The sequence below is a fragment of the Dermacentor albipictus genome, chromosome 5, assembly GCF_038994185.2.
Source record: "Dermacentor albipictus isolate Rhodes 1998 colony chromosome 5, USDA_Dalb.pri_finalv2, whole genome shotgun sequence".
NCBI lineage: Eukaryota > Metazoa > Arthropoda > Arachnida > Ixodida > Ixodidae > Dermacentor > Dermacentor albipictus.
In genome coordinates this window covers 57,785,001-57,805,954 of record NC_091825.1, presented here as the reverse complement: position 1 = coordinate 57,805,954, position 20,954 = coordinate 57,785,001, and the positions used below count along the sequence as shown (strand labels likewise).

Genomic DNA, 20,954 nt, shown 5'->3' with positions numbered 1-20,954 from the left:
TGAACAAAATGAAATCGGCGATAATTATCTTCGTATTGTTTCTCTACTACAAACAACGCAATGTTTGAACTCGTGTAGCGTTGTACTATATCGTTCCTAATTTTCCCTAATATTGCAGTTCACCATATTTATCTATATGCGCGCTTCGCGATGCATTGAGGTGCACAAATAGCAAGACACTGTCATATCATAGTACACTATGCACATGAAAAGGATACAAGTCAGAGAATCTTCTCATCTGCATCGCTGCGCTTTCTCGTGACAACTTTTTCGCGATTTCTCCACTGCACATGCGGATCATTTGGGGCAACTTGCACCGTTAACAAACGTGCGCGCAAAAAAAAAAAAAGACAGAGTGCCTGTTATGCAAGGAACAACCTGGCAGGCACCACCGAGCTTTAACAAACACGTTTACATAACATTTCTATATAAAATTATTATCGCTTACCACGTCTACCTGAGCTTCCTAACAGCTTTATTTCCCAACAACGAGAACCTATTTCCGGAGTGAGGGTGACTTTTTCAAATGGAAGAAAACGAAAAAATTAATAACATTTATTAGCACGCAATGCATTCGCGATGTTTGCTAACATTTCCGCCGAAGAAGCTGACTCAGTGCCGAGTAATTACGCACAATGTAGCACAGCATCCAGATCAACGAGACCATTACAACAATTCGATAGCATCGGTAATATATGAACAGCAACTAACGAAACCAGAATTTTCAAATATTTCAAACCAGTAGAACACGTTGTGGGGCTAGTTGGTGCATAGCTTTCAATAAATGAAGCGCCAACGGTAACGGCACACAAAGAAGGAACAAAAGACAGGAAGCGCATTGTCCTGTATTTTGTTCCTTCTTTGCGTGCCGTTACTGTTGGCACTTCATTTCTTGATTCCAAACCATGGTGTGCGTGCGCGGGAAAAGAAAAAAATTATGGCAAGCATTACCAATTCATGTCTTCTATCAGTACCACATCATTTTCTAGGTAAACTCCGCTCGCCGTGATATGCACGGCAATCGATTCGTTGAATGCAGATTTACGTGAAGTCACGTGACGCGCATTTCACCTCCGTTTTCGTGGTGTTGCGTGGCAAACGTCACACTGGCTGTTCGATTCTCATTGACCAGTACGTCTGTGAATCACCCAATGACTTGAGAAAGCCCCGTAAGAGCACATAACACTCTTTTTGACGCAGTCTTACGTGCCCTTCGTGGGCACCATCGCAGAGCCTCTTGGAAGCCAGCTTCTATGCTATCCATGTAAATATGGTTGAGAAGCATATATGGGCCTGCAAAAGTTACGTGAGGTCACGTGATACCCTTCACTACCTGCTCTGAGGTTCGCTACGTGGGTACCACCGCATAGCTTTCTCGATTGCAGTTCGCTTGGTATCCATGTCGGAGTAGTTGTATATGACCCGTGGTCTGCCTAAATTACGTGATGTTACGTGATTCTTTTCCACGTAATCTCAAGTATGCGAAGTGCGTGCTATCGCACACCTTGTTCGAAGACCGATCGTTTGATGTACACGTCAGCATGGCTGAACATCACGCATGGGCGAGAGAAAGACACATGAAGTGAGGTGACACCATTTCCTACGTGATTTGACTTTAGCTACGTGGGTACCATCGCATGGCTTTTGCGATTCCCATTCGTTCGATATCCATGTCAGCACGGTTGGTAATTACCCATTGTCCGGATAAACTTACGTGAAGGCATTAGAGGGCAGTAAATGGGATATAATAGGGCTCAGTAAAGTTAGGAGGCCAAAAGAAGCATATACACTGCTAAAAAGCGGTGCACGTCCTGTGCTACCGGGGCTTAGCGGAGAGAGGAGAACGAGGAGTCTGATTCTTGATTAATAAGAATATAGCTGGTAACATACAGGAATTCTATAACATTACAGAGATGGTGGCAAGTCTTGTTGGTATCCATGTCGGAATAGTATATGACCCATGGTCTGCCTAATGTTACGAGATGTTACGTGACTCGTTTCCACGTGGTCTCAAGTATGCGAAGTGCGTGCTATCGCACACCTTGTTCGAATACCGATCGTATGATGTACACGTCAGTATGGCTTAACATCACGCATGGGCTAGAGAAAGACACTTGAAGTCAGGTGACACCATTTCCTACGTGTTTTGACTTTAGCTACGTGGGTACCATCGCATGGCTTTTGCGATTCCCATTCGTTCGATATCCATGTCAGCACGGTTGGTAATTACCCATTGACCGGATAAACTTACGTGATGGTATTAGAGGGCAGTAAATGGGATATAATAGGGCTCAGTGAAGTTAGGAGGCCAAAAGAAGCATATGCACTGCAAAAAAGTGGGGCACGTCCTGTGTTACCGGGGCTTAGCGGAGAGAGGATAACGAGGAGTCGGATTCCTGATTAATAGGAATATAGCAGGTAACATACAGGAATTCTATAGCATTAACGACATGGTGGCAGGTCTTGTTGTGAAACTTAATAACAGGTACAAAATGAAGGTTGTACAGGTCTACGCCCTTACATCCAGTCATGATGACCAGGAAGTGGAATGCTTCTATGAAGACGTGGAATCGGCGATGGGTGCAGTGAAAACAAAATGCACTATACTGATGGGCGACTTCAATGCCAAGGTAGGCAAGAAGCAAGCTGGAGACAAGTCAGTGGGGGAATAGGGCATAGGCACTAGGAATAGCAGGGGAGAGTTATTAGTAGAGTTTGCGGAACAGAATAATATGCGGATAATTGATAGCTTCCGCAAGCGGGATAGCCGAAAATGGACGTGGAGGAGCCCGGACTGCGAGAATAGAAATGAAATAGACTTCATACTCTGCGCTAACCCTGGCATCATACAAGATGTGGACGTGCTCAGCAAGGTGCGCTGCAGTGACCATAGGATGGTAAGAACGCGAATTAGCCTAGACCTGAGGAGGGAACGGAAGAAACTGGTGCATAAGAGGCCAATCAATGAGTTAGCGGTAAGAAGGAAAATAGAGGAATTCCAGATCAAGCTACATAAGAGGTATTCGGCTTTAATTTAAGAAGAGGACCTTAGCGTTGAATCAATGACCAACAATCTTATGGGCATCATTAAGGAGTGTGCAATAGAAGTAGGTGGTAAACTCTGTTAGACAGGATACCAGTAAGCTATCGCAGGAGACGAAAGATCTGATTAAGAAACGCCAATGTATGAAAGCCTTTAACCCTACAGCTAGAATAGAACTGGCATAACTTTCGAAGTTAATCAACAAGCGTAAGACAGCTAACTAAGGAAGTATAATATGAATAGAATTGAACATGCTCTCAGGAACGGAGGAAGCCTAAAAGCAGTGAAGAAGAAACTAGGGATTGGCAAGAATCAGATGTGTGCGTTAAGAGGAAAAGCCGGCAATATCATTACTAATATGTATGAGATAGTTCAAGTGGCTGAGGAGTTCTATAGAGATTTTTACAGTACCAGTGGCACCCACGACGATAATGGAAGAGAGAATATTCTAGAGGAATTGAAAATCCCACAGGTAACGCCAGAAAAAGTAAAGAAAGCCTTGGGAGCTATGCACAGGGGGAAGGCAGCTGGGAAGGATCAGGTAAGAACATATTTGTTGAAGGATGGTGGGCAGATTGTTCTAGAGAAACTGGCTGCCCTGTGCACGCAATGCCTCATGACCTCGAGCGGACCGGAATCTTGGAAGAACGCTAACATAATCCTAATCCATAAGAAAGGGGACACCAAAGAATTGAAAAATTATAGACTGATCAGCTTACTGTCCGTTGCATCCAAAGTATTTACTAAGGTAATTGCAAATAGAATCAGGACCACCTGAGACTTCCGTCAACCAAAGGACCAGGCAGGATTCCGTAAAGGCTGCTCAACAACAGACCATATTCACTCTATCAATCAGGTGTTACAAAAATGTACAGAATATAACCAACCCTTACATATAGTTTTCATTGATTACGACAAAGCGTTTGATTCTGTCGAAACCGCAGCAGTCATGGAGGCTTTACGGAATCAGGATGTAGACGAGCTGTATGTAAAAACACTGAAAGATCTATAGCGGCTCCACAGCCACCGTAGTCCTCCATAAAGAAAGCAACAAAATCACAATAAAGAAAGGCGTCAGGCAGAGAGCTACGATCTCTCCAATGCTATTGACAGCGTGTTTACAGCAGGTATTCAGAGACCTGGATTGGGAAGAATTGGGGATAAAATTTAATGGAGAATACCTTAGTAACTTGCGATTCGCTGATGATATTACCTTGCTTAGTAACTCTGGGGACCAATTGCAATGTATGCTCACTGACCTGGAGAGGCAAAGCAGAAGAGTGGGTCTAAAAATTATTCTGGAGAAAACTAAAGTAACGTTTAACATTCTCGGAAGAGAACAGCAATTCGCAATAGGTAGCGAGGCACTGGAAGTGGTAAGGGAATACATCTACTTAGGGCAGGTAGTAATGGCGGATCCGTATCAAGAGACGGAAATAATCAGAAGAATAAGAATGGGCTGAGGTGCGTTTGGCAGGCATTCTGAGATCATGAACAGCAGGTTGCCATTATCCCTCAGGAGAAAAGTCTATAATAGCTGTGTCTTACCAGTACTCACCTACGGGGCAGAAACCTGGAGGCATTCGAAAAGGGTTCTACTTAAATTGAGGACGACGCAACGAGCTATGGAAAGAAGTATGATGGATGTAGCGTTAAGGGATAAGCAAAGAGCAGATTGGGTGAGGGAAGAAATGCGAGTTAATGACATCTTAGTTGAAATCAAGAAAAATAAATGGACATAGGGAGGACATGTATTGAGGAGGGAAGATAACCGATGCTCATTAAGGGTTACGGACTGGATTCCAAGGGAAAGGAAGCGCTAGCAGGGGGCGGCAGAAAATGAGGCGGGCGGATGAGATTAAGAAGTTTGCAGGGACGACATGGCCACAATTAGTACATGGCCGGGGTTGTTGGAGAAGTATGGGAGAGGCCTTTGCCCTGCAGTGGGCGTAACCACGCTGATGATGATGATAGTGATGATGATGATGATGGCACATCATTCTTTTTCACGTGGTCCGAAGTATGCGAAGCGCATACCATTGCAGACCTTGTTAGAATCGCGATCGTTTGATATCGCTGTCATTATGGTGGGAATCATGCTTGGGCTAGCGAAATATACGTGAAGTCACGTGACACCCTTTTCCACGTGGTTTACCGTTGACGACGTGTGCACCATCGCATAGCGCTTGATTTTTCTGTTCGTTTGATATCCATGTCCGCATGGTTGGTGGTCACCCATGGTCTAGCTAATGTTACATAATGTCACGTGACTCTTTTTCACGTGATAATAAGTACGTGAAGTGCGTGCCATCCCACACCTTGTTCGAAGTCCGATCGTTTTATATGCCCGTCAGTATGATTGGGAATCACGTATGGGCCAGCAAAATAAAGGTGAGGTTACGGGACCGCATCTCCCACGTGTAGCGTAGATTGAGAAGAAATCATGACAAGAAAGTGTGGCCCTTCCACGAGTCTGTACGTTATTTATATTATCCACAGAAATTGTAAACATTCCCTTGCTAATTAAAATAACGAGCATGATGGGATGTACTGACCATCTAAACCTGTATGTATCTCACTGGATGACTACAAGCACTCGCTGCCACAACGCTGGCATGACGATGGACGCCGGCAGCGGGGCCGGAGGGTTCGTACAGCAAAGATATTGACCGCGACTCCGCAGATCAGATTTCCCCTGATCTGGCTATTTTTATGTTCACTACAGGACGGCCTCTGTCAAACCTCTCTGAACTTAGACTATGTTAGGTGCAACAGTAGGAACGCGGAAAGACAGCCCGTGAAGCAAGACAGCAACGTCGCATGCCCACTGTAAACACACAACGACGGCTCCTGTCGTCCTGAGACGTAACAATACGTAGGCGCATCAAGTACGTAAAGTGCCCTAGGAACAGTAACGCTGTAAAAGCGCGAGAGAGGATCCCAGCTGTCGGATGATGCGTTTCTCAGCGTTCTCAGCGCCATGCCTTACGTAGGCCCCCGCACAGGCCTCGTGCCAGTGCCACTAGATGGCGCGGAGTCTTCATGGGGGAAAGGTGAGGGAGGAATCCCGCTGCAGTACACGCCTCATACATAAGGCATTTCGAAGGTGGCAATACGTTGTGTCACGGCAAAAGAAAGTAGTGTGGTCGGTGCTGTGGTCACAATGCGTGTGCACTTTACTAACGACGACGTCATGAACCTCCTGAAGGAAGTTTTCACCTTGAACCCATTCGGACAGACGTCAAGATGGGCGTCCGTTGCAAAAAAAGTGGGAATAAGTGGGAAATCCGCTTTCTGGAAGCCAAATTGCCGGCTAAACGTCCCCTCCGGAATAGCCTCGATGATGAACAGGGCGCTTCTTGAGGAAACGTGCAACCTGCGCGGTCGCTCTCGTTCCTGAAGCATGAGGGCGTCAATGTCATCCCACCTTAATAAGGACAGGTAATATGGGTCGCACAGAACAATCGATCGCAGCATGCTAAGAATAATCGGTGTGTTTCGCGACTCTCGACAAAACAACACTGAAACCAAACGCCTACGTGCGTAATTAACGCAGCGACTGTGGTTTTGGAGAAGCTTGACTTATTGACACACTTGCGGATTCGTCATTGGATCAGCTCGACATTTTGTGTGGATTTGGCTTTCCAGTACTTCGTGTTTTCACATCTAGATGTCGCCACATATGTTTGCGTTAACGTTAGCGCTTTTCTCCGTTGCGCTATTCTAAAACACTACCTTGCACCACGCAGTGCAGCCTTTCTTTGCGTTAGCACCGCACGCTAAGGCTAACGCAAGCGTTTCACGCTTTACTAAAACTGTCTAATAAAAAGAGCTTCCAGCGAACGTCGGTAAGGCTCGTCTCTGCCTCGCCCCTATCTACGCTACCAGTTAACTGAGGAAGGTACTTGCAGTGAAATTTTACGCAAATATTATAGTCGTACTTTATTGTACGTAGATGGCCAAAGATAACAACATGACTCAACCGAACGATGCGATACAGGTGTGTACGCACGTTCTCCTCAAGAAAGTAAAAAAAAACAAAATGAACTAATAAATGCCCACCATCTAAGGCATGATTCACTGTATATGGTCAAGCTAATTAAACGCTTCAAATTTACGAGATATGTCGTTGTGCCAGCAGCATGACCGGCGTCATTACTTATGTATATCTCGCCTCGACTATCTCACATTTGTGAATGAAACTTGTTATTTCGAACATATATGTCCGTGTCTGAAACTTTGCCACCAGAACTTAACAATTCGCTTTCTGTATAAGCTAGCTTGCTTTCTACAGGTGTTCCTACAGTGCAGCTTTTAGGCGCCCGTTCCTGCGGCTAGCATCTGCGTCGGCTTAACCGAGCGAACGAGCACAGCGAAGGATGAAAGAGCGAACGCGGAGGGCAGCGGCGGTTGAAAGACGCTACGAGGAAATCCAAGGAGGAGGGCATGGCGAAAGTCTGAGTAGAAATACGTAGTGCGGCAACGATGGCTAAGAGATGGCGCCAGAGTAGGGCGCGTCATCTGGGAGGTCTGTCTGCGGCGGCAGCTGTGAATCGCGCGCACGCGTTACTCGCGCGCTGCTTCTCGCGATCTTACGATTATCGGTGCAGTCGTGCCACACTTCGCTCCGTACGCAACGTACTGCACGAGACATATTGTCCGCGCCAGCCAATATATCGCGATATGAAAACATGTATCGAGCTGTGCTCAAATTTCACCTAGGCGAGTTTGGTAATCGTCGGAGAATTTTTTTATTAGATGCACCAAATTTTCCAAAATTGCCCGCCGCAGTTAGGACGATTCTAATCCCTCATCTAAATTACTGGACGGGGTGGCCATTACTTCCACAGACAATCAATGTTTCATTATTTATTTAACATAACTACACGAACTTTTGAATTCGCCTACTTTGCGGTACATGTCTCAATCTATCAGTTGTGGCCAGGGGACGTCGCAAGGCGCATACAATGGGAACAAAATCTCAGGGCTCGACTAGTTTTGAGACATTATTTCTCAGTGTCAGACAAAATGCATTGGCGGTGCAGTCAATCTTGTGTTTCATGACATGAAAATAGCGAATACCTAAAAATATAAATAGCACAACAGTACATTTTACCGCAACTTTGACGGTGCATATCTCGGAACCAGTGCCATCCTAAGAATTTCTTCCAACTTGATATGCCTTGCAAGCTCAGCACCTACAATTGGAAAATTTGGATATATGCGGCAAAGTGATTAATTAAAAATGTAATTGCTGTAAATATGTAACTATACAATTAAGCATACTGATTTCTCATAAACGTAATGGTCACCTCACCGAGTAGTTTAGATCAAGGGTTACAATTGTGCTAGATCAATTAGATCAATTGGGCTATTCGCCACAGGCAATTCTTTTTTACTTTGGCACAGGTAAAACCAACTGCTGCAATTCTGCGATAGCCCGTGAAGCAAACTGTGCCCACGTCTATCTGTTCTACTTGTTTCTCGTGACCGTGCGGTTGTTCTTCTACGCGGAATGACTGCGTAACGGATTAGTTTGACTGCACAATGTAGGCTCTGAGCAGAGATGACTCGTATGGTTGTTTCAGCCTTTCGAAGCCAGCAGTGCCACAGGTCTGCTCACCTGGGCAATTGTCGTACTGCTTACATATAAGCCATATATAAAACAGTTATGTACGGTTCGTGAGTCATCGATCATTTGTGCCCGCAAGAAAACAGAAGCTGAGGAACAGAAAGAATAGCGGCAGTGGTGCTCCGGATTGAGATTGTATACGATTTCCCGAAAAAAAAAATGTTGAACAGTAAGATTACTACGATGGCCGTGGGCTTGTACTTCTTACAAGCGCTTCTTTATTTAAGTAAAGAAAACTTCGCGCGCGTGTTCGCTGTACCAAAATGTATCATTTTTTTTCTACTCCACAGTTCATCCTGTCCAAGACCAGGACCGCGAAGCAGAACATGCCAATCGTGATCGATGTGGGTGATCTGGATCGCCTGATTGGCCCAACCGTAAGTGCTCTTTCTGGCAGCATTACCACATTCTTCTTCATGATTAGACTATTTGCTCTATGTATATACAATTTCTCGCTGCTTCGCTCAACGTAAGGTAAACTACAGCTGTTTTGGCAGCGTACTCGCTTTTGTTTGTTTTTTATTACGATAGCAATTATACGGATACTCGAAGCGCATATATGCCATAGCCATGGATCGCTGCACTGTAAACAAAAATAAACCCACCTGGGAGTTTTCAACAGGTGATGTGCCCTAAAACCTCTCCTCCTCAAATACTTACTCCGATGTATGGGAGAAAAACAGCGCCATTCCCTCGTTTCACTCCGTTGGCTAGCTGCGGGAGTAATAAGGCGACATGACGCGATTTTACTCTGCTTTAAAATCTTGTTCTCCCGTGAAAACTCTGACAGGGAGTTCTACAAAACTCCCCTCCGCCGGAGCAGGTTGGTCACGTGGCGCTTCACGTGAGTCTGTGCGCCTCGCCACCTACCGGGCGCATTCGGCGGAGTCGGCAGTGTTCATGGCTGACGGTTTGTTTACATCTGTGAAATGTCGTTCCGTGATAGCGTTTCGTCAATTTGTTTCCCGAATTTCCTTCCAGAAAGTGTTATAGGCGTGACTGAAGCTCACTGTATCTCTGCTTCAAGTACGTTGGCTTTGATCACTTTGCTGACAACGATGAATGCAAGAGCAATGTTTTCAAGTGCGGAAAAAGGCTTAGGTATACCTCGAACCTGCTCACTGGCTCGTGATGTCGGCTCAGGTTCTCACTGTGTTTCCGTGCTGCGCGATCGCGGCTTGTGTTCTTCAGTACGTGAAATGCGACTTTTATGTCCTTTTGGGTACATGGTGACAACGTCCGGTGTGATGTTTGAAGGGCCGCGTAGCAATGGCAACAGCAGCCACTGTTCGAGCGACGACGTCCGTGCTAGTCGCACATGAATGGCGTACCACAAGTTCGTTGCTGTGCTGTGTTGCCAGTGAGAAAGGCCAGAGTGCAAGCAACTGTTTTTATGTATCTGTGTACGGATATCCTCGCCCGAAGAAAAACAGTAGGACATAAGTATGCGTAAATAAAGCTTCTTACTGAGCGATGTGAATCGAATTGCTATTGCGCATATAGGTTTTGGTCGCGTCGTTGCTTCCGATATTGCATTAACATTATTCTCTATCCCAGACACTGATTTAGAAGCATGCCTGCTGGCTCCGAGTTGAAGGATTCACTCGACAGCTCAGCTATGTAGCTCCTTTTTGCAACCGAGATAGATTGCTTAGACGCTGAGCAAGTAGTGCAGTGTAGAGCATGCATTACGGTCCTCACTGAAGAACCTCACTGAAGCCATTGTGGCTCCTGTTTTGAAACAAGGCAAAGATCCTTCCTCAGTGGCAAGTTACCGCCCGATCGCCCTCACAACTTGCCTTTGTAAGGTATTTGAAAAAATGATTATTCGGCGACTCATCCATTATCTTGAAATGAACAAAATGATTGATCCTTATCAGTGCGGCTTCCGAGAAGGACGCTCCACAACCGATCATCTCGTACGTGTTGAAGCAAATATCCGGGACGCATTTATACATAAACAGTTCTTCCTATCAATATTTCTCGATATGGAAAAGGCGTATGACACAACGTGGCGTCAAGGAATCTTAAGACACTTGTTAGAAATGGGTATTCATGGTAATATTCTTAACCTAACAGAAAGCTATCTGTCCAATCGTACCTTCCGGGTAAAAGTCGGCAATATACTTTCACGTCCTTTTACGCAAGAAGCGGGTGCACCCCAAGGAGGCGTGCTAAGCTGCACGCTCTTTATCGTGATTTGAACACGCTTCGTGCTTCATTACCACCGGCCATCTTTTACTTTGTCTACGTGGACGACATTCAAAAGTTTTCAAATCTTGTAACCTTGTAGTGTGCGAGAGACAGGTACAGCATGGCCTGAACAATGTGCCAATGTGGGCAGACAAAAATGGATTTAAGATCAATCCTAACAAAAGTTCTTGTGTTCTTTTCGCAAGAAAAAGAGGCCTGATCCCAGATCCTTGCTTAGAACTGTGTCGACAACATATACCTGTAAACAAGGAACACAAATTTCTAGGTGCTATACTTGACTATAGACTCACTTTCGTCCCCCAAATTAAACATCTTAAAGAAAAATATCTGAAAACAATGAACCTAATGAAACTTCTATTCCAGACTACATGGGGAAGTGATAGGAAGTGCTTAATGAATCTCTATAAGATCCTAAATTGTTCAGGATTAGATTATGGTGCCGTGATCTATAATTCTGCCACCCCGAGCGCGCTAAAGATGCTAGACCTTGTTCACCATGTAGGTATCCGCTTAGCCACGGGTGCTTTCAGGACAAGTCCCGTTGAAAGTTTATATGCAGAATCGAATGAGTGGTCACTTCATCTGCAGAGAACATACATCAGCCAAACATATTTTCTGAAAGTCCACTCTAATCCTCAACATCCGTGTTTTAATACCGTTAACTACATGACATATGCTACACTCTTTCGCAATCATCCCTCCGTAAGACAGCCTTTCTCGCTGTGTGCGAGGGAGCTTAGTGAAAAAATGCATGTTCCACTCCTCGAGCTTCGCCTAATGCATCCTGCCAAGCTGCTACCTCCTTGGGAGGGGCAGCTGATACAATGCGATACATCTTTCACTTAAGAGACAAAGCACGCTCCAGATATTGAAATCCAAAGGCATTTCCGGGAGCTGCAGTATAAACACCCCTTCACGGGGTTATGCACAAACGCGTCGAAGTCACACGACGGGGTGTCCTATGCAGCCGTTGGTCCATCCTTCTCGGAAACCGATGTACTGCATCCGGAAACTAGTATCTTTACGGCTGAGGCCTACGCACTGTTGTCGGCTGTAAAGCGTGTGAAGAAATAAAAACTCCAGAAATCAGTTATTTATACGGACTCCCTTAGTGATGTGAAGGCATTGATGTGTTTCGTAAACCACAAAAATCCGGAAATTAATGAACTCTACTCCGTGCTATGTAACGCATATATATCAAATCAACATGTGATTATATGCTGGGTGCCTGGACATAGCGGCATCGAGGGCAACGTTCTAGCGGACCTGCTGACCCCATCAATTTCGTTGCGTGCAGTTAACCGTACTGCTTCGGTTCCTGTCACAGACCTGAAGCCGTTCTTAAGAAGGAAACTGCGAAACTACTGGCAACGCTTGCGGGACCTGGAAACGAATCATAAGCTGCATGTAATAAAGCCACAATTAGGTTTCTGGCCTCCTGTATCAAAATCACACCGGACAGATGCACTATTATGTCGTCTAAGAACAGGACACGCATTTGGCACGCATAAATTTTTACTCACCGGAAACGGGCCTCCAACCTGTCGTATATGCGGGGAGAGGCTGACCGTCCTCCACGTCCTTCTAGAGTGTCGGGAAGGCGGATCTGAATGAAAAAAACATTTTCCCTTAGCATACCGGCAGCACATCTCCCTTCATCCTGTTATTTTACTCGGTGCAGAACCACTCCTTGATACCGACGCTGTCCTAGGTCTCCTGAAAGAAGTTGTGCTACAAATTATTAGCCCCATTAGTTCGTAGCGCCTCCTCTCTTCAGAGGATTGATTAATTGATTGATTGATTGACTGGTTGATTGATTGATTGATTGATTGATTGATTGATTGATTGATTGATTGATTGATTGATTGATTGATTGATTGATTGATTGATTGATTGATTGACTTTTATTTTACAGTCCTGCAGAATGCCGCTGTGATAATTATTTTGAATAGCACATGCCACTAGGCCCCTGTGTTTCAAGGGCTCTGGCGAGGCAGTAGAGCTCGATGCAATTTAGCATCTCGCATATTTTATATAGTACATCATTTTTTCTTAATGCATTTTAGTGATCATAGTGAACGTCATTAATCATTGCCATAATTTTATTACGTATACATTTTATGCAATTTGCACCAACTGCTTTAGGCCTCTTTACAGCCACGTAATATTAAACTCACAGAACCCATCAGACCACTACATATTCATTACTAGTAGCATGGCGCTCTTTGGCCATACCTGGCCCTTGCGCCATTAAGCCTCCAACATCATCATCATCACCCTTCTGCTTTGCCTCTCCAGCTCAGTGAGCATGCATTGCAATCGGTCCCCTGAGTTACTAAGCAAGGCAATATCATCAGCGAATCTCAAGATACTAAAGTATCTTCCACAAACGGTTATCCCCAATTCTTCCCATTCCAGGTCTCTGAATACCTCCTGTAAACACGCTGTGAATAGCATTGGAGAGATCGTATCTCCCTGCCTGGCGCTTTTCTTTAATGAGATTTTGTTGCTTTCTTCATGGAGGACTACGGTGGCTGTGGAGCCGCTATAGATATCTTTCAGTATTTTTACATATGGCTCGCCTACCCCCTGATTCCATAATGCCTCCATGAGTGCTGAGGTTTCGAGTGAATCAAACGCTTTTTCGTAATCAATGAAAGCTATATATAAAGGTTGGTTATATTCCGCACATTTCTCTATCACCTGATTGATAGTGTGAATATGGTATATTGTTGAGTAGCCTTTACGGAATCCTGCCTGGTTCTTTGGTTGACAGAATTCTAAGGTGTTCCTGGTTCTATTTGCGATTACATTAGTAAATACTTTGTAGGCAACGGACAGTAAGCTGATCGGTCTATAATTCTTCAGGTCTCTGGCGCCCCCTTTTTTATGGATTAGGATCATGTTAGCGTTCTTCCAAGATTCCGGTACGCTCGAGGTCTTTAGGGATTGTGCATATAGGGTGGCCTGTTTTTCTAGAACAATGTGCCCACCATTCTTCAACAAATATGCTGTTACCCGATCCTCCCCAGCTGCCTTCCCCCTTTGCGTAGCTGCCAAGGCATTCTTTACTTCTCCCCGCGTCACTTGTCGGATTTCCATTTCCTCTAGACTGTTCTTTCTTCCATTATCGTCGTAGGTGCCACTGGTACTGTATAAAGCTCTTTAGAACTCCTCAGCCACTTGAACTATCTCATCCATATTAGTAATGATATTGCCGGCTTTCTCTCTTAACGCATGTATCTGATTCTTGCCTATTCCTAGCTTCTTCTTCACTGCTTTTAGGCTTCCTCCGTTCCTGAGTGCATGTTCAATTCTATACATACTATACTTTCCTATGTTAGCTGTCTTACGCTTGTTGAATAACTTCGAAAGTTCTGCCAGTTCTATCCTAGCTGTAGTGTTAGAGGCTTTTATACATTGGTGTTTCTTGATCAGGTCTTTCGTCTCCTGCGATTGCTTACTGGTATCCTGTCTAACGGAGTTACCACCGACTTCTACTGCAGACTCCTTAATGATGCCCATAAGATTGTCATTCATTGCTTCAACGCTAAGGTCGTCTTCCTGAGTTAAAGCCGAATACCTGTTCTGTAGCTTGATCCGGAATTCCTCTAGTTTCTTTCTTCCCACTAACTCATAGATTGGCCTCTTGTGTACCAGTTTCTTCCGTTCCCTCCTCAAGTCTAGGCTAATTCGAGTTCTTACCTCCCTATGGTGACTGCAGCGCACCTTGCCGAGCACATCCACATCTTGTATGATGCCAGGGTCAGCGCAGAGTATGAAGTCTGGTTCATTTCTAGTCTCGCCATTCGGGCTCCTCCACGTCTACTTTCGGCTATCCCGCTTGCCGAAAAAGGTATTCATTATCCGTATGTTATTCTGTTCCGCGAACTCTACTAATAATTCTCCCCTGCCATTCCTAAAGCCTATGCCATATTCCCCCACTGACTTGTCTCCAGCTTGCTTCTTGCCTACCTTGGCATTAAAGTCGCCCATCAGTATAGTGTATTTTGTTTTGACTTTACCCATCGCCGATTCCACGTCCTCATAGAAGCTTTCGACTTCCTGGTCATCATGACTGGATGTAGGGGCGTAGACCTGCACGACCTTCAATTTGTACCTGTTATTAAGTTTCACAACAAGACCTGCCACTCTCTCGTTAATGCTATAGAATTCCTGGATGTTACCAGCTATAGCCTTATTAATTAGGAATCCGACTCCTAGTTCTCGTCTCCGCTAAGCCTCGGTAGCACAGCACGTGCCCGCTTTTTAGCACTATATATGCTTCTTTTGTCCTCCTAGCCTCACTGAGCCCTATTATATCCCATTTACTACCCTCTAATTCCTCTAATAGCACTGCTAGACTCGCCTTACTAGATAACGTTCTAACGTTAAGCATTGCCAGGTTCAGATTCCAATGGCGGCCTGTCCGGAGCCAGAGATTCTTAGCACCGTCTGCTGCGTCACAGGTCTGACCGCCGCCGTGGTCAGTTGCTTCGCAGCTGCTGGGGATTGAAAGCCAGGGTTTGATTGTTTTATTCGTATAGAAATACGGTTGTAGCCATGTACTGCACCCGGTGGGCCAAAACTGCTCTGATGAGCGAGTGCGTTACAGGTTCTGGTCACCGGTATCAGGCCGCGCTCCTGGCCTGTTTATGCCAATCTGAGCTCGGTAAAACACACAGATGGCACTCAACTGGTGAAACCTAGTAGTTTATGACCGAGAGGATGGCAACCATTTCATCTCGCTTTAAATCATCTCGCTTCAAATACCTCTGCATGCTTTTCTCAGCCTTAAAACTAACTGCAGATTTCATTGACCTTTCCGGCAGAATCTTTAATCAGCGGCGTATGAAATGCACGTGAATTTTTTACTTTATTTATTTATTTCGGATACTTTCCTGGCCCGAAGGCATTACAGAAAGGAGTGGTAAGTGAACAAAAAAAGTACATCATTATACAATAATAGGTATTACAAAACGGCAGAAAATACAGCAGTTTTGAAGTTGCCAACGTCAGAAATGGCAGCGATGGAGGGAGGAAGGTTGTTCCAGTCGGCGCTGGTTTTAGGAATAAAAGAACCATGACACATCTTTGTTCTAAAATATGGAACACCAACTTTAAACACGTGATCGAAACGGGATGAAATGTATGAAGGGCGAGTAATAAGATGATGCTTTAGTAGTGGGTTGTGGTGATACAGCCTGTGGAAAAGACACAGTCTGAAACATTTACGGCGTAAGGAAAGCTCCGGTAATGTAAGTGTGTTTTTCATGGAAGTAATGCTGGCGTAACGGGAATAGTTAGATAAGATAAAACGTGCTGCGCGATTCTGGATGGATTCTAGAGTGTTTATCAGTGTGAGTTGATGGGGATCCCATACGGTGGATGCATATTCTAGCTTTGGTCGCACTAATGTTTTGTAGAGGGTAAGCTTTAACGGCATAGGCGCAGCAGAGAAATTTCGACGCAAGTATCCAAGAACCCGGTTAGCGTTATTAGTGACGTGTTTGATGTGCGTATGCCATGATAAGTTACGTGAAATATGGACACCTAGGTATTTGTACGAGTTGACGGATTGAAGAAAAGTATCGTGAAGTAAGTAAACACGTGTATTGTCAGTGTTAGTGCGGCTTGATACATGCATTGTTTTACATTTATTAACGTTTAGTCGCATGAGCCATTTATCGCACCAGTTGGATATGCTTCTAAGATCGTCTTGAAGCCTATCAGTATCACTGTGGTTAGTTATTTTGCGATAAATGACGCAGTCATCTGCGAAAAGCCTGATAGATGAATGGGAAATGCATTTAGGAAGGTCGTTTATGTAAATGAGGAAAAGGAGGGGTCCCAGTACCGATCCCTGTGGTACACCCGATGTTACGGAAGTGCGAGAGGATGAACATTCATTAGCTGAAACGTACTGAGTTCGATTAGACAGAAAGCTTTTAATCCAGTTTAGTACATTAGGGTCAATGTTAAGCATGCTAAATTTAAGAATGAGAAGATGATGTCAAACAGTGTCGAAAGCTTTTGCATAATCCAAAAACACGCAGTCTACATCGAAGCCCATATCAGTATGGGTAAATAGGTCATTAGTGAAACAAATGAGTTGTGTTTCACATGAAAATGTTTTCCTGAAACCGTGTTGTTCAGTCGAAAAGAAGGAATTAGACTCAAGGAAATCAATCAGATGAGAATGTATAATATGCACCAATATTTTGCATGGTATACTTGTCAGTGATAAAGGACGATAGTTATCGGGGGAATGAGTGTTACCTGATTTAGGGACCGGAACAACCTTGCCAACCCTCCAATCGCTTGGAAGAACTGTGGAACCTAGATACTGGGAAAAGAGCATCGAAAGCATAATGGAAGAATATGGTTCAGTAATTTTAAGCATTTTACAGTTAATTGAGTCTTCACCTGATGAAGAAGATATTTTCAGGTTTTCAATCAACTTTTGTATGCCGACCCAATCTATATATATGGAGTTCATTGGTAAATAGGGGGATTTAGTTACCGACGGTAGAGTGGCAGGAGCACATTTGTGAAAGACAGAAGCAAATACATCATTCAAAACGGAACAGCACTGGTTCGGAGGGATCGCGACATTGTCAGAACGGGCTAGTTGGATTGTTTTGCTTTCTTTGCCACCAACAATATTCCAGAATTTACGTGGATTAGACTGCAAAAGTGATGGGAGGGCGTTATCGAAAAAAAATCTTTTTTGCATTTGTAATAGCGATAGTATATTCTGCGTGAATGCAGTAATATGCTGCCCAGCGTTCGGGAAGATTAGATGCTTTGGCGCGACGAAAAATACGTTTCGTTTTGTTGCGCAGACGGCGCAGAATTCCAGTAAACCATGGCGAGGAAGGACTCGAAACAATCTTTCTTTTAGGTACATAGCGATCCACTAGTGTTAGCAGTTTGTTCTTGAACAATGACCAGTTCTCTTCAACGGTACGTTCAAAAAACTTGACTGTGTAGTCAGTAATGAATGATTCTAGCTCATTTAAAATGGACATGGTATCGGCGGCATGGTAATCACATATAGTTTTAACTGTTTTCTTCGAGCGAACTTTCTTCTTAAGTGTTAAGTGGAGAAGCGAGTGGTCACTTATTCCTGTAAGGTATGTTGGAGGAGAAACCAAATCTGGAGCTGTTGTAAAAAAGAGGTCTAAAGTATTAGACGAAGTGCTGGTAGTGCGTGTGGGTTCATGAATCAGCTGGGTTAGATTAAAATCAGCGCAAATGTCCAAAAAATGGGTGCACTCGGAAGATGACTGCTTAAGGGAGGGAACACCATTTTGCCACACTAAGTTTGGAAAATTGAAATCACCTAGTAAGAACAAATGTGATTTTGGGTATCGAACAACTAATTTGTTAAGGACGTCATGAAGGTCAGTGCAGAAATTGGTAGAGGAGGATGGGGACCTATAACACGCGCAAAAGATGAGGTCGCCAGTGGGAAAACCAACACGAGTGCAAACTATTTCTAATAGTGAGTCAGTGGGGATAGTGAAGGAAGGGATAGCAGAACTCACGGCAATCAGCACACCTCCGCCCGTACGGAAATCGCGATCGTACCTGTAAAAGTTATATGTTTTTTGACAGTCTAGTATTTCACTATCTTTAATTTTTGCTGAAAGCCATGTTTCGGTGAGCACAACTATATCAGCTGAGCATGCGTCGATATGTGATGACAGTGATGTGCGTTTGTTGGCGATACTTCGGACATTTGTAAAAAGAAGTGATAAAGAGTTTGCTTGCTTTGGAACACGAGATAGCTATGCTGCATCCAAATGTGAAGATTGTGGACCGGATGGTTTGTTGTTTGTTGGGGTAATCGCGCTCCTAGCTGGTCCGATCTCGCATACTTCATCTGTAGCTGCGCAATAAATGTAACATTTTTTACCTATGATTAGTTTGTTATGTCGCAAAGAAAAAGACTGGCCGCTGGCCTTGCCAAAGTCATTTAGTGCTTTCCGTGATTTACGAGTGGCTTTGCAAAAGTCTTCGCCGACTGAAATACCATCGGCTTTAAACTTCGCTTTTTGCGAGAGTATATGGTCTCTCATTTTGGAAGACACAAACTTAGCTATAACAGGCCGTGTCTTGCCGACAACGTATGTGCCTAGCCTATGAGCCCTATGGATAGCGACTTCCGAGGGAGTCATGTTGAGACAGTTTCTAAGAAAGTTATGGATCTGGGCTTCTGATTGAGCCCACGTTTCTGATACGTTGTCTGAGATACCATAGAAGATCAAGTTGTCGCGTCTTGAATGGTCCTCCAGAACGTCTAGTCTTGACGCGAGCGAAGCGCTTTCATTTGAAACTGCCTCATGGACTGCGGTAGTAATATCACTTACTGAAGGCATATTTTCAAAAGACTCAACCGCAGCTTCAACAGCAGTCACTCTATTGGAAAGGTCTGAAACGGTCTCAGTAAGGTTTTCTTGGTTAGCCTTTAATTCAGCTATGGCATTCATCATCTCGGCATGTCGCGTGTCAAATTTTAACGACAAAGCAGCTATGGCCGCCATAACTTCATTGTGCTTATGTTGAGCTTCAGTATGGGGACCAGGGTTTAATTCTACATCCCCGGAAAGTAAGAGCAGCATAGCAACAGAGACACAATCACTCAGAGTGGCAGCCAGCACTTGTGGGCAAGGGAATATCTGTCTCGGCATTGCTTCTCTTTTCATGTAAACAGAAGCACTGCAGTCAGGACCTATGGAAAAAACTTGGCAGTTCCGCGAAGAGGGCGAAGCACCGATCGCGATAGCGAATTAGTAGATAGCTGTACGATGTAGGGATGGCAGTTTTATCGGCTGTATGAAATTCTAAAGGTCCGCTTACTAACTAAATAAACTATGACAGAATATGTAAGCGTAACTCAACCAGAAAGTAGAAAGAAACAGACATACGGAGACAGCGCTGTGTTTGTGTGTCTGCTTCTTTCAACTTCCTTGTTCAGTCGCGCTTACACATTCTATCATGGACTCAAACCAGTTATCCCGTCAACGCGTTTTAACTAATCTAACCAGCACGGTGTCACCGGCTCACAGGTGAACATGAAGACACATCGCTTGATGACAGGGGAAACTGTCTGTGAAAACGCTGGAGTTACAAATCGCAGCAGAAGCCGCGAGCCAACTGACCTCCGTGCAGCTGTCGCTTCAAGGCATACGAAACGTCGAAAGCACAGTGCGTGTGAAGATACCAGGCACTTGGCGCATTCTGCCCACATTGCAGATCGCTTTGAAGATGAGGCCCGCGCGGGCACCCACTTTAGCCATATCGCGGACCACTTTAAGGACACGCGAGCGCCGCCAACGCGTCCCTACGACGTCTGCCAAAGCGTATACTACGGCATCCGCGATTCGTGTGGCCTACGCCGTAGTAGACGCCGCGCTTGTGTCTACTCTATACGTAGTGGCGGGCGAGGAGGACCTCGAGGCATTGTAGCCGCCGCCGGAGAAGAACGCCCCTAGTGCGTCGCCTCACCCCCTGTCTCGCTCGCCACAGCAGAGGCCACGCATCCGGGCCGCGTTCTTCGCTCGCGCACGCGAGATTGAACCGCGTTCGCCAGCTCACGCTCTCACGCTTTCACTTATACACAGCTCCACGGCGACGGTGACGCCGATGGCAGAAACGTTCCTGGAGTGTCCATGCAATTTTTATTGTTATCAACGTAAAAAACCTCATCTGATAACTTACATCTATTAGCGATCGAAACGTCGCTGTCTGCATGCAGAGTTTATAAAATAGCCGGATTATCTCGAAATCAGAATCAATAGCACTCATGCATAGCAGCGTTTATACTCAGACCATTAAAAGAAATAAGGTGTAAAGTGAGAGAGGCTACAGTTTCGACTGAAAGGCGCAGCAGTATTAGTGATAGCGAAGTATAAGGGAATTACTCGAAGGAAGAGTGGACCACTGAGATGCCAGATCCTTGGTGGCACGAGAGTAATCGATCAGGCTGTGAAATTGAACTGCCTCCTAGCATGAGGTGTTGTAAATTTGTAAATACTCATATAAGGCCGGCACCAATAT

General features: G+C 44.8%; 1 protein-coding gene across 1 annotated transcript in view; it reads left to right on the top strand.

The window, feature by feature from the left end:
* Nucleotides 1–20,954, top strand: part of LOC135911179 (uncharacterized) — a 180,918-nt gene that overhangs the window by 65,380 nt on the left and 94,584 nt on the right. The window contains exon 9 of the mRNA XM_065443368.1: nucleotides 8,966–9,052. Within this exon, the coding sequence (XP_065299440.1) occupies nucleotides 8,966–9,052 (87 nt within the window). The remainder of the gene's footprint in view (nucleotides 1–8,965; nucleotides 9,053–20,954) is intronic.